This window comes from Lissotriton vulgaris, chromosome 9, assembly GCF_964263255.1.
Source record: "Lissotriton vulgaris chromosome 9, aLisVul1.2, whole genome shotgun sequence".
Taxonomy (NCBI): Eukaryota; Metazoa; Chordata; class Amphibia; order Caudata; family Salamandridae; genus Lissotriton; species Lissotriton vulgaris.
The window spans coordinates 654,478,523-654,503,390 of NC_141697.1; the positions used below are offsets into that span (position 1 = coordinate 654,478,523).

Sequence of the window (24,868 nt, forward strand, 5' to 3'; positions counted from 1 at the left end):
ATAATGTACCTGCAATAAGGTGTACAGGATACCTGAATAATGTACCTGCAATAAGGTGGACGCGATATCTGAATAATGTACCTGCAATAAGGTGTACAGGATACCTGAATAATGTACCTGTAGTAAGGTGGACAGAATATCTGAATAATGTACCTGCAATAAGGTGTACAAAATACCTGAATAATGTACCTGTAATAAGGTGTACAGAATACCTGAATAATGTACCTGTAGTAAGGTGGACAGAATATCTGAAAAATGTACCTGCAATAAGGTGTACAGAATACCTGAATAATGTACCTGTAGTAAGGTGGACAGAATATCCGAATAATGTACCTGCAATAAGGTGTACAGGATACCTGAATAATGTACCTGCAATAAGGTGGACGCGATATCTGAATAATGTACCTGCAATAAGGTGTACAGGATACCTGAATAATGTACCTGCAATAAGGTGGACGCAATATCTGAATAATGTACCTGCAATAAGGTGTACAGAATACCTGAATAATGTACCTGTAATAAGGTGGACAGAATATCTGAATAATGTACCTGCAATAAGGTGGACGCGATATCTGAATAATGTACCTGCAATAAGGTGTACAGGATGCCTGAATAATGTACCTGCAATAAGGTGTACAGGATACCTGAATAATGTACCTGTAATAAGGTGGACAGGATACCTGAATAATGTACCTGCAATAAGGTGGACAGGATACCTGAATAATGTACCTGTAATAAGGTGTACAGGATACCTGAATAATGTACTTGTAGTAAGGTGGACGCAATATCTGAATAATGTACCTGCAATAAGGTGTACAGGATACCTGAATAATGTACCTGTAATAAGGTGGACGCGATATCTGAATAATGTACCTGCAATAAGGTGTACAGGATACCTGAATAATGTACCTGTAATAAGGTGTACAGGATACCTGAATAATGTACCTGTAATAAGGTGGACAGAATATCTGAATAATGTACCTGCAATAAGGTGTACAGGATACCTGAATAATGTACCTGTAATAAGGTGGACAGAATACCTGAATAATGTACCTGCAATAAGGTGTACAGGATATCTGAATAATGTGCCTGTAATAAGGTAGACACAATATCTGAAAAATGTATTTGTAATAAGGTGGACTGGACACCCCCTCATGTTTCTGACCCATCCGCCAAACTTTAAACCAGGCCCACAATATCTAAGAACTGCATTTACTAAATGATTTGTGGCATAAATTTAACTTCGGTGTCCAAATAGCCTGTTTAGTGGCAGGGGTAGCAAAGGGCAATCCAGGGGTTGCAGCTGCGACCAGGGCCAGTTCTAGGATTTTCGGGGCCCTGGGCAATAGGGAATGTGCGAGGCCCCTGAAATTTACATAAGTGACACCTTCTGATCTTGGGAAGCTGCTTTGTGCAGACTCCAACTGGGCCCCAGCTCCTCCTCTAAGTCACCCCAAACACCTCTTATACAGCCCATTTCAGACTGAAGGTGTGAGAATTGCTTGGGGGCTGAGTTAAACTTATATGGGTTAAAGTGCCGACAATAGGCACCCTGCGGAGTCCCTGAATGGGCAGCCCGAGAGGTGTCTCCCTCCCCTAGGCCTTCCCACACCATCCCTTAGAGGCTCCAGGAGGGGGGCACCCTTCCATGAGCCCAATTGTAAAGAGACGTATTTCTTTCACTTTGATCGGTAGGGGTACACAAGGACTGGTGGGGTGTTGCCATTGTGTGGGGCCCCATCCTGGTAGGCAGAGTGCGAGTTACAGCCTGAGTTGGAAGTGACGATGATCCTGAATTTGTGACTGTCAGTTATTCATTCATGCCATTCAGCAACACTAGGGCTATTTAATGGCTGTCATGTTATTCCCTCTGCCCGCAACTGCGGGGCCGGCGGCTGAGCCCCCCTGAGCACGAGGCCCTGGGCAGCTGCCCATACCGCCCATGGCTAGGACCGGCCCTGGCTGCGACCCATGGTGGTCCCTAAATGAGGTATTCTATTGGAGTTAAAACCAGAAACAGCGCTTTTGGTGGCCCGTTTTTCTTTACCCCCACTTGACAGATCAACATGAAACTTGTTTATGCTGAATGAAAAGTGGATGTATTTTTTGGAAAGTTTAATGCAGATTCTTGAAACGACGCCAAAGTTATAAATACATCAATAAATGCTTTTTCAATGCAAAGTTTGACTTAAGCATAATTAGTAAGTGGCTTCATCACTGCTGCCCCTATATTTATGTATATTTTGCCTTTGTAGTTAAGGTTAATGTAAGAAACCAGTTGGCTTGTAGGGCCTACAAAATGTACATTTCCAGCCCACCAGATTAGGGGCAGATTGGTCAACAGTGATCAAAAATTGTAAACAGTCACAAATAAGAAGCTCCCTGCAAGACGAACTAAAAAAACAAAAGCTGAGTGGAAGTTTACGAAATTTTGCAGGCATACAGTGCTTGGTTGCATTCTGTGCCTTTTATCGGTTTGTTCTTTTCGTTATAATTTTTTTTTATTATTATTACGCACCTGCGCAGTGTATGTAGGTAAATGTAGTATGTTTGTGAACATTTATTATATTATGCAGATATTACACGCATGTGCACAGGAGCTCTGCCAGAAACGTAAAAACCAGCAGCAAAGAATTAGAACTGATGGTGATATATGCATAAATTGCATACCATGGTCAAACCCCCTTTGTATTACTTTTTTTTATGCATCTTCTAATGTGTGTTATTTTTTTTTTACTATGGTTGTCTATACTTTTGTTGTACTCTGTGAGTAAAGATTTCCATGCATTTTCTGGTCTCTCGCTTTCTGTTTCAGTGGCAGGAGACCCGCATTCCCCTGGCAACTGAGTCCATGCACCAAACGTACCAGGCCTGCACCCCAAAGTACCGCAACACCACCATCAAACTGTGGAGCCAGCCTATTGCCCGGAAGGCCGGACAACATCTCTTCCTGGATCTCTCCTTTGCCCTGGAAGAGGAAGGAGGCTGTGAGGTCGGGGTTCACGGCCAGGCGTCAGAGCCGAGCCTTAGCATCCACCTTACCGAAACAGAGCCTAGACTGCTCAGAATCAAGCGTCGAGCCCCAGAACGAACAGCATTGATTACACTCACGAGGCGCTTCCCTGGGGAATACTTGTGTAAGAACATTGATTGGCCTAAGATACGGGACTGGTTAAATTCTGTGACCCAGCTGCCCCTGGGTCAGGTGACACAATCCCACTTCTACCTGGGTTTCACATATAGTGGGCCCTGTTTCTTTCTGGCTTCTGCTCGAGTATATTACCGCCAGTGCCGACCTGAGGTGGCTGGACTGGCAAACTACCCACTGACACCTGGCGGCTCTGAGGAAGTGATGGGGACCTGCGTGGAGAATGCGGCAACTGAGGGGAGGTTGGGGCGCCTGTGCGGAGAGGATGGACAATGGGCCTCCCCGGAAAAGATGTGCAGGTGCCTGGCGGGGTTCGAAAATCGCGAGGAGGCCTGTGAAGGTAAACGCTGTCGTCAATGAGGATTGACTTTTTTATTTTTAAACCTGCTTACTCATTCTGTTCACAGGTTGTGTGTACTTTGGTTGCATGTCAGAATGTCGAGGACAGAAATTGAGACCTGCCGAAATATTGTGGGCAAAATATTCGCTACGACGACCGTATGCTAAGGTCAGCTGCAGTCCGTGCAGATATCAGCGGTGGGACGGTGGGGCCGCGTGGGGTGGGGGATTTCAAGGGACGATACAGATGGAAAATTAATTATTTATTTGATTTTCCGTCAACATCGTCCCTCGAAAACCCCCCCACCCGGCCCTACTCCCCCACTGCTGTTACCTGCACATACTGTTGCTGGCTAAGGTAAGCAAATATAGGTTAAGAATAGGGTTACCATATTTGTTTGTGTGTGCGGGCATGCATCATCAATGCACATATCTGTGGAGTTAAGAATAATACATTTATATTTATTTATCTATCTACCCACACTTACTTTCATGATACCGTGGTAATCGATATTTTGGCGAAGATTTACCAGGCGGAAATTAAAATTTTAATATTTCGATAGTAAACCATCTGCCCCTTGGTTCTGGAGGCGCTGTCATGAATGGTGCATGTGGGGTAACTGAGTGAACAGAACAGTGTTCCCATATTTCCCTGCAGGATGAGCAGATTGCAATGGTGTGGAAGCACTAATCAGCTAAGAGACCACTGCACATGCAGTCCTGGCCTCTCACAGTAGGAGTCGCTGTATAGGATGTGGTAGGAGAGCTGAGTGATCTGAAATATATTGATGTTCTGCACTCATTAAGCATGGGCGGAAAATCCGTTTCGCTCGCGGATTTTGCGGATTTTCGGTAAATTCGCAATCCGCGAGATTCGCGAATCTCCCGCAAAATCCGCAAATCCGCGAGCAGCGGATTTTATGGCTTGCTCGCACTGTTCGCGTGAGTTCGCGGCTTCCCAGTACAACTTCGCGCCCCGCTAATAAGCGCTAAATTGCAGAAATACGATCTTAGCAAAACTGAAACTACTTACCAGGTTCAAAAGTTCAGGCTCATCATTAGTAGCCATTTCCTGTAGTGCTTCCTGAGGGGCCCCTCCAGAGTTCGGTTGCCTACTTGCAACTATTATGTGACCCTGCTCTGAACCTCAGAATAGTTACACATATGCCACAAAGGTCCTGAATTACAGCTAAGGGAGACAAGCAGGAGCCAGGCTGGAAGTTCAAATCCATTAATCAGCCCCTAATTCATTATTGGCAGTTGGGGCAGGGCAGGTGTTGTAACTAATTTTGCAACAATGAAAGCACTTAGCAAGTGCAAAAGATCACTAATCAGGAAGCACTAAGGAAGCAGGTGCCAGCTAAAAAAATATTCTGTGACACATTAATCAGCCCCAAATTAATTCAGGTCACTTCAGGCAGGGAAGGTGTGCTTTGCTTTGCCACAATAATGTACACTGACTGGACAACCAGAGGGTGCTGTGATGAAACAGAGGGTGGCATGGGTGGGCCAGAGGGTGGCATGAGTAGTCAGAGAGTGGCAGTGGTGACAGAGAGTGGCAGTGATGAAGAAGAGTGTCCCAAACAGGCTGGACACGTAGAAACAACAAGTTCGCAAAACTTGCGACCCGACAGGTAAGTTTGCGTTTGCGAAATTGTACAAAACCCTCGCGAACTGGCAGAAACCCGCGCGAACACAAAAAAAAAAAATCCGCAAATTCGTGAGAATTTGCGGATGTTGCGAATTGCGAGTTCGCAAATCCGCAAAATTCGCGAACGCGAGATTCGCAAAATTCGCCCATGCTTAGCACTCATCCATTGTGGGGAAATACTATTAATGTCAGTGAACTGTTGGCCTCATTCTAAGCAAACCTGCATCCCATGTGTTTTTTACTCTTTTGCAGCCTGCAGAATTGGCTTCTTTAAGCCTGAACCCGGCAATGTACCCTGCAGGAAGTGCCCTTCTAACAGTCACAGCGAAAGTGAGGGTTCCCTGCATTGTCCATGTTTCGAAGGCTTTTATCGACCTAACTCCAGTGACTCTCACGTAAACTGCATCAGTAAGTACCATTCATAGGTAAGAGATATAAAAAAAGACGTGTTTCCTCCTGAACATATTGCCTACTTCAGTTCTTAACATAGGTGAGGTGACCCTGCCTCAATAGGAAGTAATTCCTGTGAGATTGGCTACAAGATCTTTTGGTTTAAATTCTCTTTAGAAGGAGGAGCCTGGCTTAGGCACTATTTCATGTAGTAACCCATAGTGGAGGAGACATGGGATTGAACCATAGATCTTTGATAATGTTTTGAGGCATTACTCTATGAAAAAACCATTGGCAAGTACAATAATGCATTGTAGTGGGCACTTAGGAAAGCGCGAGGGCCCTAGACATGTTTTGTAAAAATTTAAAGAACCACTGAGATTATTTAAAGATCATTTTGATATCTCCCTGCCAAGCATGTCTGAAGTTTTTGCAGGGCTGGGCCATCACATTGAAGTGTGGCCCTTCATAGCAGGAGAATCTGTTTCAAAGTTTAGAAATACGTACTGTGGGAAACTAGAAGATGTAGCAGATGAGGATTAAAGTCTTATTTTATATTTGATCTCCACAGAATATCCCCATTATTCACAGCTACCCTTCCATAATTTAATATACTGCAGCTAACTTGTTTCATGTTAGTCTTTTGTTTCAGTTGATATTTATTCTAATTCCAAAATGTGCTCCATGTATTAACCTGATGATCTGCTGATTTGCCTGCTCTTGGCCAAGTATTTTTTAATGAATGCCCCAATTAAGCCAGGCCATCAGCTTTAAACTTTTTCTTTCCTGCAGCATTGCATTATGGGACTTTGTATTATATTTTTGAATGAGTGAGGGATTCTACAACAGCGTTCTGTGAACTGAGTGGGCCAAAAGAGCCTCCGGAGTTCAGGGGAAAAGGTGTACAGATAATAAAGATCGGCGGGATAAAGATTCTCAAACTATCTCAGTTTTTAGGGGAAACAGCCACTACAACGCGGCCGTTTCCATGCCAGTTTCCATGCATAACTTAACCACGCATGCATTACAACGCATGCGTGGTTACAACGAGTAGCCTTTACCACGCATACCTTTACTACAAAATACTTAGTAAAGGCATGTGTGTTAAAGGCTAAAAATAAAAAAGGGGCCACCTGTTAAAGTTCATATGTGGAGGGAATCAGGAGTCAATCGGCGTCGTTAGAGGGAACGGAAAGACACTTCCACTTCCTCTTAATGACGTTGGACGTCAACACGGAAGAAAATTGAGAAGAGACGACGTGGAGAGGTAAGGGGATATTAGATTTAAGAAAAAAAAACAGGGGTCCGATATAAGGGATAGGGGCAGGGGAGGGGTATTTGTAAGAAGGGTTTCGGGGTAGGGGAATAACCTTTACCAAGAGTATGCCCTTACCATGCAAGAATTTACAACGAAAATCGTTGTAAAAGTATGCTTGGTAAAGGAATATTTGTGGTAAAGGTTATGCGTGGGAAAGGCATTCCGTTGTAACGCATGCGTGGAAAAGGCATGCGTTACAACGGAAGGCGTTGTAACACCATACAACCGTTTTTAGCTAATCCGGTGTTGTTCACCATTCCACACAAGGTGTTTGATATGTGGCTTCATCAGCAGATCAAAACCCTCACTTTGATGGTGGGCCCTCCAAAGTACTGCCCCACCCATAGTAGAAGTTTGAGATTCCATTTTTTGTTTTATTATACCACATACATGGCCCAAGGGAATTGGTGTGTTCTTCAACAGAACCAGTTGCTGCATATTTTTTCGTCAGGCATGGCTAGATAATGTGATTTGCCCACTATCACCAAATTTTGTACTGAGCCCTAGATGTGTACCTTGTTTTCCATGTTTCAGGGTCAGCAGCCCTAGCCACTATGCCAAACCTCCTCCCACAAATGTTTGGTGTCCAATATGAGGGTAGAGTGATTGCATCACAGAATTGTATTTTGCCTTCAGGTAGCCCTGCCTGCATGACTGAATTTATGTAGCTTTTACCCTGCAAGGCCTTTAGCTGGTCAGGTTTGGTTGAAGGAATCCACATTTACATCATGCCTGATTAATGCTCTGCTTGAAAATGAGGGATTGATGGACACCATTTTTATTGTTTTAGGAGCTCTGCCTCCTGGTCATCTGCCTAACCCTACTTGGGACATTTGGCCGAGAAGTGGCTTAATAAGGGTCCTTGAGGCCATCTTAGACTTGACTCAGAGACTGTGTTTAATTAGTTGGACAAGGACATGTTTAACCCATCAAAGGACCATAAATGCAAGTTATTTGATTCCCGATGACCCCTTCACGTTGTTGGAACTTGTATACTCTTGTTTTTCAGGGCATCAGAGACATTAAGGGTATTCCCTTTCACCCTGGATCTTAAAGTATTGTTTCATTGACTGTGGCTGGATAGCCTGATTATATCAGTGTTTGAAACATTTCTCTACCACCTACATGTCGAGAGATAGGATGTTTTGAAAGTGTGCTTTTGACGCAGTCCTTTCAACCAAGATCAATAGTTGCTAAGAAGAAACGCGTGGGTCGAGAGACTACCTCAGATCCCATTGGTGCCATACAACCTTAAACTACTTACCACCCCAATTGTTCACGAGATATGGCTATTTAGGTTTTGTACCCTGGGATCCACCTTTTGTGTGTAATCAGTGCGAGCACAAGCAATCCCTGTGTTTGGGCTGTGACACTGAAGACCAATTGGAACTGTAACTGGTCTTTTCTGAAACTGTGTCTAACACCCCTTGTACTTCGATCACTTAATCCTCATTGTCTCTTGTAACTGGAATTTGGAACTTTACTCTGGGACCAGCCGTCCCTGAAATAAGAGATCAGTGTTCAAGATAAAGCCAGTAGGCTGCCCAATACAAACTAACATTGGGGAAGTGGGGAAAACTATCTCTACCTCAATCCTGGTAGGTCAAATGATCAGGTAACAATATTGTAACTGCGATGTCCGTCCCACTAGAGTTTGGCTGAAAAAGTCAATTATAAAAACGGAGGTAAAAAGGTATACAAGTGCAATGAGGGAAGAAATGTGATGAAAATATGTATAAACTGAAAAGGGCCATGTATTTCAAATTTTACAGAAGAAAAATTATAACAGGCGGGAAATACACTCAATTCCCTGGTATCAGAGGTAATGTGGGGCTCCAAAAGTCCATATAGTATTCTCCAGGAAGAGAGAAAGAAGGCCGGAGCACTGAAATGCACACTGTTTCGCAGCACTTGCATGCACATAGTGCTTTGCAGCACTCGGGGATTCGCAAAGAATGGTCTGTGGACAGTAGATCCTCACTCACGTTGGGCAAATACTGACAAGGGAGCTGTGCTCTCTTATATAAAGATATGCAAAAGAAACAATTGATGGACAGAATGCTAGATAATGCAAACATTCACCCCCAGTCACAAGGATCAGGGTTAAATCCATTATTCGTTTTCTCACCACACTACCTCCGTTTTGACCCAGGCACATGCAAATCAGTCTTTACCCTGTTCCTTGTGAGAACAGTTCAGCCCGAATTGCCAAGTCAGATCCTCCCTGGACCGGAAACAAGCATCCTGGGACCAGTTTCATGGCATCACTCTTTATCAGCCAGGCTAGCTTGAATCCAGTGGTGTAGTGGGCACAGGACCCACATCTGGGCATACCCCTCCCACTTAGGAGGACATATGCAAAAAGAAACAATTGATGGACGGAATGCTGGACAATGCAAACATTCACCCCCAGTCACAAGGATCTGGGTTAAATCCATCATCCTGGGACTGGTTTCAGGGCATCACCCATCATCAGCCAGGCTAGCTTGAATTCAGTGGGAGAACACAAGTTGTCTAATTGAAAGGTGTCAAGAAAGAATAATAGGAAAAATAGACAGACCAACAGATTAGAAACCGATATATTGTCAGGCAAAATAAATCAATTGTGTTCATGTGTAAAACAGCAATATAGTATACATGATTGTTGCGGTACACAGCCAAAATATCGAGTTTTAAATATCGATATACAATAATATCGAAGTTTAAATATCGATGGGACAAAATATCGAAGGTAAGTAATATCGACAGTCTTAATATCGATATTAGTATGATATCAGTAATATCGAAGTTTTAAATATCGATGTCAATAATATCGAAATAAATAACTTCGATGTTACTAATATCAATTGTTCAATAAATTTAGTGTATATTATATTGTATTTATTATGTTTTATTATTTATTTTTAATGTAATTTAATTAAATATTGTCTTTTACTACTGTAGCGGGTTGTGGGTTTATAGGGGAATAGGGTGGGAAGTAATTTAATTATGTTAAATTAATTATTAATTAGTAGGAATTATTAATTAATTAATTGAGAAATAATTTTTAATTAATTTTAATTAATTGATTAATTGATAAATATGTTCTGTAGCGGGTTATGGGTTTATAGGGGAATAGGGTGGGAAGTAATTTAATAATAATTAATTAATTAATATATGTTTGTACATATTTTAATTAATAATTAATTGGTAATTAATTTATATTAATTAGTTCATTAATTAATATAATTTTGTACATATTTTTAAGTATTAATTAGTTGGTAAATAATTAATATTAATTAGTTAATTACATTAATTATAGTAATTTTTTTATATATAATTTTTTGTTATTCTTAATTAATTAATTGGGAAAAATAATATTAATTATTAAATTAAATTAATTACAGCTAATGTGCTAATATATTTACTTTATTGTTATTGTTAATTAATAATTAATTGGTAATTAAATAATATTAATTAATTTTGGATAAAGGAGTATTTTTAGGGTTCAGGGTCAGTTTTCAGTTTTTGGGTACAGGGGTATTTTTAGGGTTCAGGGTCAGTTTTCAGTTCTTGGGTAAAGGGGTATTTTTAGGGTTCTGGGTCAGTGTTCAGTTTTTGGGTAAAGGGGTATTTTTAGGGTTCAGGGTCAGTTTTCAGTTCATGGGTAAAGGGGTATTTTTAGGGTTCAGGGTCAGTTTTCAGTTTTTGGGTAAAGGGGTATTTTTAGGGTTCAGGGTCAGTTTTCAGTTTTTGGGTAAAGGGGTATTTTTAGGGTTCAGGGTCAGTTTTGGGTTTTTGGGGTACAGGGATATTTTTAGGGTTCAGGGTCAGTTTTGGGTTTTTGGGTAAAGGGGTATTTTTAGGGATAAGGGTCAGTTTTCAGTTCATGGGTAAAGGGGTATTTTTAGGGTTCAGGGTCAGTTTTCAGTTTTTGGGTAAAGGGGTATTTTTATGGTTCAGGGTCAGTTTTCAGTTTTTGGGTAAAGGGGTATTTTTAGGGTTCAGGGTCAGTTTGGGGTTTTTGGGGTACAGGGATATTTTTAGGGTTCAGGGTCAGTTTTGGGTTTTTGGGGTACAGGTGTACAGGGTAAAAACAAAAAAAATATTACATTAAATCAATTAAATAACATTAAAAAAAATAAAATTACATTAAATTATTAAGTGTTTTATTTATTTTAAATGTATATGTATTAGTTTTAATTTTTTTAATATTTTTATTTAATATTTGTAAAATTATATGTATTTTAAAATTATTTTTACATTATTATTAATACATTTAAAAAAACGATATTTTTAATTCCGATATTTTTGTACTACGATATTTTTTTTCAGATATTTTTGTACTTACCTTTATGAAGATAGGATTCCGATATTTTTTATGTCGATATTTTTGTTCCGATATTTTTGTAGTTCGATATTCTGTCTGTCGATATTATGTCAGACATTCGATTGTTGCAGAAAACAGCCATGTCAAACCGCGTAATCAGTACAGATCATCAAATACAAGGGAAAATCAAGGGAGGGAAAATAATGGAGTCAGAGACAGTAAAGTTGAAAATCCAGAACTGATATCAGGATAATTGAAGGGTCCATAGTGAAGTTGCTGATTGTCACACAATGGGGATTGCTCAAATTAAATTAGTCCATTCCTCCTGTTGGTTCTGGACGGTTCTCCTTCTGTCCATTCAGGCGATCTAGTTGAATTCCTCCTTATTGAGTAGCTGCTCCAAATTGGCTCCTTTCAGGTAATTTTATAACCTCGACCACCTGCCATCTTAAGTCATTCTCTGTATGACCTTAGCAAGAAAGTGTTCTACCAAGGGGCTATTGGGGAACTTACAGCAAATATGACTCTGACGTGGACAGATACAGATTCAAATATTTTGGGTGGTTTGCCCAATATGTAGTTTACCACTTGTACACTTTATACTCTACATCACATTACAGGAATTACAATGGGAAACCTGTGCATGGGTATCTCAATGTTGTAATGTTGAATTGATGTAGATTCTATGCAGAACTGGCACACACTATACTGGCCACATTTAAAGGGTCCAGTGACCGGGGTGGTGCCCAATGATCAATATGGGTTTCTGGCAATTTTTCTGGTGGCGTGCGGCCCCTTTTAAGTGGTCTTTCAGATTTTTACTCCTTTTGTAAGAGAACATCAAAGGTTCCAGAGCAAGATCCCCTGCAGCCAATACCTTCCAAAGATTTAAAATACTTTTAGACACTAAGGGCCAGATGTATCAAGCGTTTTCCCATTCGCAAATGGGCCGATTCATAGAATCGGCCTGTTTGCGAACGGGAAAAAGCCTTTTTTGGATGTATCATGCTAAAAGGCAATCGCAAAATAGGTAATCACAATTTTTGCACTTTTTAGACAGCATTTTACAAAATGTTTAAGATAACACCTGACCATAAGTTTTTCACCCAACATGGCAGCGTCTCTAAAGAAGTCAGATCTGTGATGACAATTTATACGTATCTTTAGGAATTGACTATACTGTAAAGAGTCTTTCAATGTACTGGGTGGAAGTTCAAGTATTACAACAAGGCATTTATTTCAGTTGGTTTTCGGTAGAGTTTTGTGTATAGAGTGTCATTATCTACTTTGATCACATCTAGAAACAGGATCTCTTTGTTACTACTTGCCAAAGTAAAAGTCACTGTTGCAGTTTTGATTTAACTAGGTATGAAAGAGTGTCAAAGCCCCCAGAGACACTTCCAGATCAAGAAAATATCAATATCCCGTTTTCATGTTTTGATGTGTTCTCTGAATGGACTGGCATCAGTCTGAATAACAGAGAATTCCAACCTATCCATGTAGAGGATGACAAAATCCAGGGAGAAGTCGATCCCATAGATGTCCCCTTTATTTGCATGTAAAACTAATTTCCGAATTTGAAGAAAAAAAATTGTTTAGGGCAGGGTGAGTAAATCAGTTATGAAGGCCGTTGGGACCCGATGTGGTTTGGGTCTATTCTTGAGTAGATTTCTGATAACCTGGATCCTAGCCTGTTGTGGTATGTTGGTGTATAGAAACTTGATGTCCATAGTTACTAACAGACATTCTGACTGTGAGAAAGACATCTCTTCAATTAGATTAGTGAACTCCATATTGTCCCATATGTAACAAGATGCCAAGTAACAAGGCGTCAAGGGTGTAAACGGTTTTATAAATTATTCTATATATTGTCCTATGGGTTCCAGTATAGAACCATACCCGGATATAATGGGTCTGCCCAGGGGAAAGGATGCTTTCTTGTACACTTTGGGCAAGGTGTAAATCAGTGCAACTGGGGTTCTTAATATTCAGGAAAAGAAATTAATTTACTTTAGCCACTGTCTGAGTTTAAGAATCTCTACCTGGATATCACTGGTAGGATACTTATTTATTCTTACATAAGGATCCTTATTAGATACTTAGCAATGTGTTTCTGACTTGTTGGTATCCTTATCCTGTAATATTATGCCAACCTTTGTCAGCTGGTTTGATTATCAGAGGTGTATTGTTTCTGAGATCATAAATAGTCTTGCAGTCATCTAGAGAAATATTGTATGTTGTGAAGATTTTCCTTTGCTTAAGGTCATGAATGTCTTTTAAGACAAATGCCTTAATAGCAAAGATTTCAAGGGGGGTGCTACTGGGCGGGGTCAAAAATATAGAAGAAGGTCAGAGTCTGTGCCATCTGTGCAACCACATGATTCTGTTCCCTCAAAGAAAGCTCTCAGTCTGATCTTTCATAAAACCCTCAATAAGTCAGTTTGTACATCTAGAAAGTCTACTTATTCCGCAGGGTCATATGAGAGTCCGCAGCTAAGTAGGGAAACATCTGTGGATAACAAATTATGTGTAAATAAATTAAAATGGGAATTGACTGGGGTTCAATTATTCCTAGGGAGGGCCCCATTGATAATGCTTCCGTTATGTATTTTTTTCCCTAGATGCGTTGTGCCATTTCTGATTTCCGCCTCTCCCTCTTTCCCTCCATTTGGGTTGTGGTTGTCTTCTGCCTAAAAAAAATTCCTGTTCTTCTTGAGTGGCACTCCTTCTCGTCCCTTCTCCAGGGTCTGAGTTATCTCCTGAATCTTCTGGTGTATCTGAGTAGGATACTGACTTCTTCTGCTTGTTGCATTGTCCCCAGTGTTTCTTTCGGACCCGTAACCGCGGCAGATCTGTTAGTGTAATAATCATTTGTAAGGTAAGGAAAGGCCCTTTCTACCTAATCGAATTGCATATTTGTCTTACTATATTGGACTTCTTGTCTTGTTCTATATGGGTAAACTCATATATGTGTTTTCCCATTTAGGTCAGAGAAGTTTTGCACCATCGATTACGTCTGACTCATTTACTTGTCTTACAGTTCAGAAATTTCTTCCAGTAATTTCTTTGAATGTTCTAAGGCTTTATCTACACTAAGCACCATACAGTGCCTGGAACAAGTGACCCCCATATGATTAAAGCCTTGCTTATATTTTTTATCCTGAGTGAAGATGCTTGCTGTATTTTTAACATATAGACCGGCCAGAATAATGTCAGCCTTAAGATATTCACTCATAATTTTTATCATTAATTGAATTTGGGTATATATATATTTTTTACTTTTTCCAACTTCTCTGGAAGATCACTAGATGTTGTGGATATGTAATCCATACGTTCAGAGAACAAAGATGGTCCTTTCAACATCTTTTGTATATATTCTTCTGAATATTTCGAAGTCAAATTGAACATATTCTAGAGGACCTCCCACACAAAACAAGGGAGGAAAAAATGTACAGTCTTACACACCCATGCAGTATATGAGGAAATTGATTTCGTTCTTTAGCTTTATTCGATTTTTGTTTAAAATCATAAAAGCGCACATTTAAAAACACTCATGACAAAAGTTACATACAAAAGCACAAAATGGCAAAAAGATAAAACATTTGTCCATGCTGCATGAATAAGTTCCTTGGTTTCATAGTAAAATTCATGGTTTTCCATAGTTATGGCCAATGTGTATTGTTACGGGGTGATTGAAGGCAGAAAAGCCATGGCCACACAGCGCACGGGTGCTTCTGCCCCTCGAGTGAGCCAACTCTGCCTTTGGTTTTAGTCGAGGGGATAAAAATTGCGTAGATCTCAGATAGATATAGGGCCAACACCTTCACGGGGGTACAAAGTTCGCAGGTAGGGAACGACTAAACTGCTTCTAAATTTTATCAGAACAAGGTCGTCGTCAATATCTTTTTGTAGGGGGCCTAGCCAGCCCACCCTTCTAACAGACATGATTGTACCGTCAAATTCTAGGGGCAGGGGCCTGTTTTTAGTTAACCAGTACGTAACGTTGTTTAGTAAGTCTTGTTCCCGCTCAATTTTTCCATGTTTGAGTGCTGGGACTTCCGCAAGGACACACACGAAGGGTGCAGCCTCCGGGGGTAGCTGTATATGAGTTGTATTATTAGGCTCTACTCTTGTAGCAGTATATTGTAAAGGGCCGGGGTTGAAGTTAGCTTTAGGGGCATTGGAGGGTGGTAAGATAGGGACTAGGGGATGAGTTTGATTGTTACTATTTGTACCAGATGGGTTGGAACAGATTGGTGTTACAGATTTTTCAGTGGGAGTTTGGTTGGCCTTAATACATTTCTCTATTTCCCAGCAGCCTATCCTCTAGGGTGGTAATTTTGACAATCAGTAGAGAAATGAGTGAACTAACCATTTGTTCGATCTGGGACAAAAAATTAGAGTTGAAGGAGGTTACCAGTTGTTCTATTTTTTCTTCCAAATTTAGAGGGGGGTTAGTTGCAGTCAGTGGGGAGCTAGAACACAATTTTTGTTGTTTTGGTTTATTCCCTGTGGGCTTGACGCCATCCCACTTTCTTTTGCTAGATAAGGACTGGGGAAGAACTGTGTTTAGTGTATTGACATTTTTGGGTAGTGAAGGGTGTTCCAGGGGGCTGGCGATTGGGGTTGAAATACTGGTTCGTTTAGCGGGGCAAGTGGAGGAACTTTTAATTTCATTTCTGACTTCCACAGTGGCATACCTTGTTTTGCAAAGGGAATTTAGCTCGTCCAACAGCGAGAGGTGTTGCACTATACCATTCGTTGGGTCGGGAGATTGGTTGGTGGATATGCTATCTATAGTCTTGGCAGGTTCATTCGCAATGGCGGTGGGCGGAGATGGCCTACAAAGAACTTGTGACCCAGAACGCAAGCCTCTCTGGCTGAAAGATATATTAGTCACCCCCTTGCAAGTCATCGTGAAGTGTGCAAATGTTAGAGTGTAACAAGGCCTCAAGGAAATCTGAGGGTATTAGAGAATTTCCAACTAAAGTCCAGTGGGGTCATCCCTTGCCAGAATGTCAGGAAGGTCAAAAAGTTGTTACCTTAGCAGTGTGATGGAGTCAAGGGGGGTGGCCCCGTCCCGTCCTCCTTGTGCCTCTGAGGGCCACTGAGGGCCCGCCCTTTGCCCGGGCTTCGCCCGGCGTCCCGCGATGCGGGGCAGAGCGCAGTTTAAAGGCGCCTCCTGGCGCTCTCGTGGCGTGAGATGGCAGTGAATGACTCCTGGCGGTGGCGGCTACAATGGGGGGCTTCCTCGCCTCCCTCCTCCGGTCCTGGTGAGTGTCCCCCCGCTCCGCCGGGCAGAGCGCAGTTTAAAGGCGCCTCCTGGTGCTCTAGTGGCGTGAGACAGCAGCGCCGCCGCTGAGGCAGCCGGGAGATGTAGTCCCGGGGCGGCGGCGCTATCCACGACAGTGAATGACTCCTGGCGGTGGCGGCTACAATGGGGGGCTTCCTCGCCTCCCCCCTCCGGTCCTGGAAATTGATTTATAATTGAACCCTTGCAATTCAGCGATTTCACAAACAGAGCTGCGGTTAACAAGGGAACCAGAGGATCACCGGGGATCTTTAGTATGTACAAGAAACACTCGTCCCACAGTTGAGCACATCCATCTTGTATGGACCTTGAATCCCTGCACTTCAGAGCTGCCAAACTAACCCAGAGCATTCATATTTCCATTCTAGACCTAATGAACCTCCTTCACCTCGCGGAACACTCCTTCATTAACCTAATGCCCCTGCCAAACTCCACCATCCAGCATACCACAGAGTTCACTAAACAGCCTCTTCTGCTATCTTCAAGACATCTTTGCCCCGTAAGCAACCATGCCACCTCTCAGAGGAGGAGGACCTTTGCTCTTGTCCCCTCCTACAACTCAACTCTTGCCATTCCTAGTCCGCTTGACCTCACTGAAATGGGAATCCGTACCATCCTCCGGGACTACAACTCTACCCCAGCTACCCCTTATCCTCTTGACGTGAAGGCCGAACATGCCATGGTCAAAAGTGATCTAGCGCCTGTTCACCTGTCCAGCCAGTCTCCTGAAGCTCCCTCCAAATCTTCTCTGTCTGGTCTCTTAATCAACTGCCAATCGGCAGTTAGGCACACTGCTGATATTGCAGACCTTATCCTGTACGAAAAAGTTCGACTTAGCAATCCTAACAGAATCATGTCTCAACAAATCCTCATCTCCATGCCTGGACCTCCTTGTTCCTTCCAAAGACAACATTGAAAGGCTGGACAGGCAGTCTAACAAGCAAATAGGAGGCATTGCCTGCATCTACTGCTCTAACCTTCTTGTCACAGAACTTCTGGCAGACACCACAGAATCCTGCGAATATCTGGCCCTTGCTATTCGCAGCAACTCCACCCCACTGTGTAACCTGCACATCTTTTACCACCCCCCAGACGTGAACAACTCCTTCACCGACCACCTCATGGAAATAATCACTGCCAAGATCTCCTCTAACACTAAAGATATTTTCCTTGGTGATTTTAACTTGCACTGGAATGATCCCAAGGATCCACATGTCAACGCCATCAAAGACCACCTGACCGATCAAGCTCTGATCCAAGCCTTCTCACTCCCAACTTACTCGAAAGGGGCCACTCTTGACTCGATCATCTCTAAAGAATCAATAGTCAAGCTTATCTCTATAGACCCATGCGACTGGTCTGACCACAACGCCATCACCTTCTTCCTACCTGGCTCCCAAAAGACAAGAGCACGGCAACCAGTGATTCCTAAACGCTGGATCAGAGACACCAAGAACCTGGACCTCAGGGAACTTGAGACTCGCTACGAATCTGACACCCTCTCGAATATCACAACGGTCAGTGGCCTCAGCGATCACTACTCTGAGACTATATCGAACATCCTGGATGATCTAACCCCACTAAACCTTAAAAGAGCCCAAATCAAAGAAAGAAACCCCTGGTTCACAGGATCCCTCAACAATGAGAGGAGATCCCTCCGGCAATCTGAAAGAACCTGGAGGCAGCACCCCTCTGCCGCACATCTAAAACTTCTCCGCCAGGCCAGAAATGTCTATAACAGGAACATCCTCAATTCAAAAAAATAATTTTTCAGAACTGAACTAGAGAAGGCCAAGAACAGACCCCACAAGCTATTCAAACTGGTCAAACACCAATCTAATAAACTGGGCAAAACGTTGAAAGAACCCCCCATGTCTCTTATATCCTCCAAGGAATTCTCCTCTTTCTTCGCTGACAAAATCAAAGCCCTAGGAATTGAACTCAGCTCCGCCACATACTCTCACCCCCTTCCTGACCTGCTTCCTCCTGCCGCGACGCCCCCACAGGCTCCACCTAAAAATCAAGCTCTCTGGACTGACTTCAAAGTCTATGACGAAGACTCCGTCTCTAAAATCTTATTTTCCTTAAAACCGAATAGCCATTTTAATGACCCCCTCCCTTCAACTGTCCAGCTGCCGTCGCCCAATCCATTATTACTAGCTGGACTGCAATAAATAACGCCTCTCTCCAGCAGGGATCGATGCCTGACTCTCTAAAAGCCGGCCAAGTCCTCCCAATTTTGAAAAAGCCGTCGCTGGATCCAGCTTCCCCTGACAACTTCAGACCCATCTCCAACATCCCCCTCCTAGCCATCAACAACTTCCACCTACTCAATGACTTCCAATCCGGATTTAGACCTGGTACAGCACTGAAACCACCATGCTCCAAATTGTTGATGATGCCCTCCAAGCCCTTGGCCAAGGCAAAACATGTCTCCTAATCCTCCTAGATCTATTCACGGGCTTCGACACAGTCAACCATGAAATCTACTTGAACACCTCAAACTCAGGATGGGATTGGATGGCACTGTTCTAGAATGGTTTAGGTCCTTCCTCCTAAACTGATCACTGCGATTCTTAATCAACGGCAACCTATCTGCACCCTTCTCGATCGCGGTTGGAGTCCCCCAAGGCTCAACCCTGTCTCCCACCCTCTTCAACATTTACCTAGAACCGCTGGCCGAAGTGCTATGCACTGCAATATCTCCTACCATATGTATGCTGATGACACTCAGATCTACATCAAAACCTCATCTCTCTAAGAGATTCTCTCTCTGAACAAAGCCCTGAAACTCACTGTCCAATGGCTCGCCGCCAGACATCTCAAACTCAACGCTAAGAAAACGGAATTTCTCCTAATTTCCCCTCCTAATACCAACCACGAGATTCAAACAAGGATTAACGCTATCACACCCTTATATTGCACACCGACCATCATGGACGCAGCCAAATCCCTGGGAATTACTCTTGACAGCAACCTGAACATGCGGGGCGCATCAATTCGATGGCCAAATCAGTCAGATTCCACCTGAGTTACCTTAGGAAACTGAAACCCTTCCTTGATGCTCCTGGCTTGAAAATGGCAGTCCAAGCACTCATCATCTCTAGACTGGAATATGGCTGTTCTACCCTCTCAGATTCACCTAAGATTTCTCTGGCACCTTTAAAAGCCCGCCTCAATGCGGCAGCCAGACTACTTACAGGCACAGGGAAATTCAACTATATTTCCCCACACCTTAAAGCTCTGAACTGGCTTCCCTTAGAAGCAAGAATACAGCTCAAGCTAGAATGCATCACACACAAGGCTTAACACTCAAACTCCCCTGCACATCTTGCAAGTAAACTTGTGATTTCGAGAGGAATCAGAAACTCCCAGGCTGCCAGAGACCTCTTGCTCCAACCTGCTTTTGAGAAAAAAAAACGTACAATCGGGCTTTCTCTGGGGTCGCTCCAAGAATATGGAACTCTCTCCCACCTGACATCAGAAAAATCCCTACTCTGACCCGCTTCAAAAAGGACGCCAAGATCTTCCTTATAAGTAAATTACTCATTTAAACTTTGCCCTCAACCACCACTATGGCCCAGATCAACGTCTGTCTATTGGCTCACCTCGGATTACCTAGTCACCCCACCCAGAAACCTGGGATCTTGTCTTGAGTAATGGTAAATGTAATCTGTAAATAAGTGTCTCATCTTGAGTAACTGTAAATGTAATTTTTAAATACATGCCCTTTTATCTCTTATGTATCCTATACCCCGCCCCCTACTATCCGTTTTTTGTTGTTGTTTTTTTTTTTACTTGGTGATTCTATGCCTTTTTGTACAATGCTATGTTTCCTGTAAAGCGCTCTGATACCCTAACGGGTCAAGTTTGCACTCTAAAAAACACAGTAATAAATAAAATAATATATACATATATATTACTCAAATCATACAAAATATGATTACCTATGTTCAAATCATGCAAAACACATTTAGGGCTAGATGTAGGTAAATAGGTTTTACCGATTCTAAAATACCGAATTTTACCGATTCGGTATTTTAGAATCAGTAAATCCTATGTAGGTAATTATTCAGTAAAAATTACCGAATCGTTAAGATTCGGTAACTATCGAATCGGTATTTACCGATTCGGTAATTACCATTCATTCCTATGGGCCTGGAGACCAATAGGAATGAACGTCAATTACCGAATCGGTAAATACCGATTCGGTAAAATAGGGAAATAGTCAAGGGTGGCAGGGTGTCACTTTGACACCCTGTTGCACCCCTGAATAATGCTGGTGTGCACATGTGGCATACATACATGCCCTAAGGGCATGTATGTCTGTCACATGGCACAGGTGTAAATGCACACATTTGCATTTACACAGGAATTCCTTATTTACCGCCAACCAATAGTTGATGGTAAATAACGAGTCCTTAAAGCACAAAAGCACTATTTACAGTGCTTCCTACATCTCATTTACCGATTCGGTATTTTGTAAATGATGATTTGGTAAATACCGAATCAGTAAATACCGATTCGTTATTTACCAAATCGGTAAATATACCACCTACATAGGAAAAGGCTATTACTGGTCGGTAATGGACGATTTCAGCCGTTTCCGACCGGTAAAAGCCTACCTACATCTGGCCCTTAGTGACCAAGTGTCATGCAATTATGGCAAACATGCATCCAGTGGCGTAGCAAGGGAGATGGAGGAGGTCCACCCTGGGCATCACGAAGTTTGGGGTCGACGGCCTCCCTCCCGCTCTTACATTTAAATGCGGCTGGTGTGGGCAGCAAACACAGGGACCTCCAGTGGCTGCACGAGGTCTAGCTACGCCACTGTATGCATCTTTCAATCTACTTTTTGTGGACTTTATCATTGGACCAAAAGGCTGTAGTGGCAGATGGTCCTTGCAAGTCAAACACTGTTAGGGTTCAAGGAATGACAGAGAGACAATCACAAGTCTCGAATTAAATTAAAAGCATTCAGTGTTTTGGTGGGTTAGTTTTGTACTTACGCCATCAGTGGTTACCATAGGCTATTTGCCTCTAGTGCTTGCTATTTCTCCAGGACAAAATGCATTAATTTAACAATCACATCACCGATATGGAGCAACTTTCTCTAGTTTAACATTTATGTAATCTCTGTTGGATAGTCTGCAGTGGTTTAACAGTGACGTCATCAAAGTGGGACAGTTTTCTGTGGATCAATATGTTGCATAATTTTTTTTTGTAAATACTTTTTATTGGGTTTTTGTAAAAATAATTTTACATCATCTCTCTGTGACAGTCGTTAGGTTTATTAATGTACTTTGATTTATCAGTAATGTCGCCACTGTGGAACAGTGCTCTTGTTTAGCTGTGATGCCATCAAAGCACAGCAGGCATTTCTTATTTTACATTACAGTTGTGCTCCCTTACTTTTAGAACCTCCATCTGCACCGGAAAATGCTGCTTTCGCCATTAACGGTACATGGGCGATCCTTACCTGGGATCCACCCCGGACTTGGGATCAGTGGCAGGGCGGGATCTTCCAGATTGACTGTTCTTGTCACTCGAGGGCCAACACAACAACCTGGCATCCCTGTGCCAACCTCACCTATGATCCAGGGTGGACTGGACTGTCAGAGGGCCCAGTGACGGTGGGGAGCCTGAAGCCTGGCGTAGAGTATCGATTCAGCATTGAAGCCGTGAGCCGGGCATCTCATCACCTACACCCTGCAGACAAGGTGTCGGCTGACCTGACAGTCTTGCTCCCTGAAAACGGTGAGTAAGCAGAAAGGCACTAAAGTTCACTTTCTAGAGTGGGGTAATGAATTCTTAAAAGGCTGTCCTAGGCTGCTTAAGAGTTTAAAGTGCAGTGTTGCTCTAGATGTTTACTCCCTATCATACCATAATACTGCAATCTCATTATTGAGATTGATCAATTGAAAACATATGCAATAAGCATAATGTATCAAGAAAAGCTGACAAACCACATCTTTGTTAATCATTTATTACAGCAACACAATAGCATCCTAAATCCCACAGACAATTGGGCGGCATTTCTTATGCTATTCCTAGATTTTTGCTTGAGCATCGTACCCAGGGCAGTGCTTTCTGCAATGCAGAATGTCTCCTTTTCAACTCTTTGTAAAATGCATTTTGAATTTTCAACTTTTCCCTAAATATTCAAACTGTAGAGTTGGAGTACTACATAAGCCTCCTTGACAATTTGGGGTAGAGGTGCACTTTGCCCAAATATTCTAGGACTGGAGTTAGAATAGTAAATGCGACCGGTCAGTGTCAGCCACACTCGCTGCTGCCCTGAGGGTGCAACTAATAGCAAGAAGCAGAACGGTGTCTACCTGCAGCATCTCTCAGATAAGGTCTCTATGAAGAGGCTAAAGTGAATTCTGTACTACACTTTGTTTAATATAATCTTTACAAACATAGAGTTCTGCTTTTGATAAATCAGTTTCTATTTAACAAGGAGACTGGGTTCTTTGCGAGTCAGTCAGTTACCTGGAGTAATGTCACAGGCTGATGTCAGACTCAGGGTGTTGAGTTGCAAGGAAGTCTTGAGTGTGATGTTTAACATGATCTCATTATCTGGCAATAAGACGGAGAGTCAGCAGATGCTTAATACTGTCAGAGGCACTGATGTCAGGTGCCAGAGAGCCCACATTTCACTTACTGTATGTCTTAAAGTTTCAAAATTGAAATAAAACTACACACTGTACTGAATCTACAATAAAATAAATATTTATGTAGGGAAATGCTTCCTTTTGCATGTCACCCTAAAGGTTTGGACTGATGCTGCAGTTTTCTTGACTCTGAGAGTGCACTGAGGCCTGCTAACCAGACCTCAGTGCCAATGTTCTAGCCCCTTACAAATGTATGAATTGGCTAACCCCAATTAGCATAAGCTAACTTACTTATAAGTCCCAGTATATGGTACAAAGAGTTTCCAACACATGTAAGACAGAGTGTCCTCCCAGGGCTGCAGCAGTGCTTGTGCCACCCTTTGTGGGCAAAGTTCAAGATGGCCCCCTACCCGCCACTGCAGCCTAGAAGAGCAGTTTTAAACTGCTAGTTCGACTCTCCTATTTAATCCAATGGCAAAGACCCCACTTCTCTAACAATGTATGCAAGTCTCTTCTAAGGAAGGCAGTTGGAACCGTAAGGCAGGGAGCTATATATTATTAAGTAGGACATATGATTTTACTGTGTCCTAACAGAAACACTTCCAAATGTTTGTTTTGCTGTGGAAAAGTTAGTATCCCCATTGGCTAACACAGAGTTACCGGCTGATCCCTCAGCCCGGCTAACATCTGAATGGGACTACTAAAATGGCTGCCTCAAGGAATCAAATAATCATGGCATTAAACCTGACTTGATGCCCAAGTTGAATTTAATGTCACTCTTAAAGGAAAGAAACTTTTAGAAAGTTACCACTCTGTAGCCAGTTTGTCCATGGCCCCACACAATTGCTGGCCACCAGATAGCTGCCTGTCCTCCTGGGGCATAGTGTGAATGAATCCCAGGCTTAGATACAATGAAAGCCTGCTATAGAGGGAGGTGTTACATCCACCTTGCAGGACGCCACTCAGGATGTTGCCCCAAAAGGCGAGCTTCAAAGGTGCAGCCACCTTTGGTGGGCAAATGGTAGTCACACTCCTGGGGGGGGGGGTTACCCTTTCTTCAGCTATACAGGCTGGCAGCGGAAACAGAGAGGGGAGACCAGGGCCCAAGTCGGTTTTCCTGTGGGTGTGTATTCCACAGGTAGTAACACCTGTAGAGTGGGGTACAGAGCTCCTAACATCCATGGAATGGTTCAGCCATCTTGAGAGTACAAAGAATAGTATACCCTGGGATTGCTAGATGCCAGACGTCATCACAAGGTGGGAGGAAACCTAGTAGCCCATTGACTAGTGACTGCATCATCCCCCAGGTAAATTTCTGGGCATATATGGTACCCCTGGCATCCCAACCTCACATCACTATGGAACTGGAGAAGGGACTGAAGGAAGGACTGCTCTGCTGACCCCTGGGCCTTGCAAAGAGAGGCTGCATCTTCTGGACTGCACATTCCGCACATTGGGCTAGTGAAGATAGGACTGTGCAGTGACTCCTGGCTCAAAGAAAAGTCGCTCCCAAACCCCAAACCAAAGAAGAGACTCCAGGAGTCAGTTGGCTGCAAGGACACCCGCGTCGACCGACACGCAGCCAGAGAATCCTCCATCACTTGTTTCCTCAGCATCAGGACCACTCCATTAAAGTCTATGATGGTCTTGGTGTAAAGTTCAGAACTGGACTTGGAGAATGCTTTGGTGATGAGGTAACTTTACAAATATTCCTTAGTGCCACCCCATACCTTCTCCCTGCCAAATTTGGTCATACTGGTTGGACTACAGTAGCTGAACACAACT

General features: G+C 42.8%; 1 protein-coding gene across 1 annotated transcript in view; it reads left to right on the forward strand.

Moving 5' to 3' along the window:
• LOC147692051 (ephrin type-A receptor 7-like) overlaps window positions 1-24,868 on the forward strand; it is a 228,622-nt gene that overhangs the window by 137,798 nt on the left and 65,956 nt on the right. Inside the window, exons 4-6 of the mRNA XM_086938359.1 lie at window positions 2,816-3,488; window positions 5,391-5,546; window positions 21,885-22,223. Coding sequence (XP_086794485.1) covers window positions 2,816-3,488; window positions 5,391-5,546; window positions 21,885-22,223 — 1,168 coding nt within the window. The remainder of the gene's footprint in view (window positions 1-2,815; window positions 3,489-5,390; window positions 5,547-21,884; window positions 22,224-24,868) is intronic.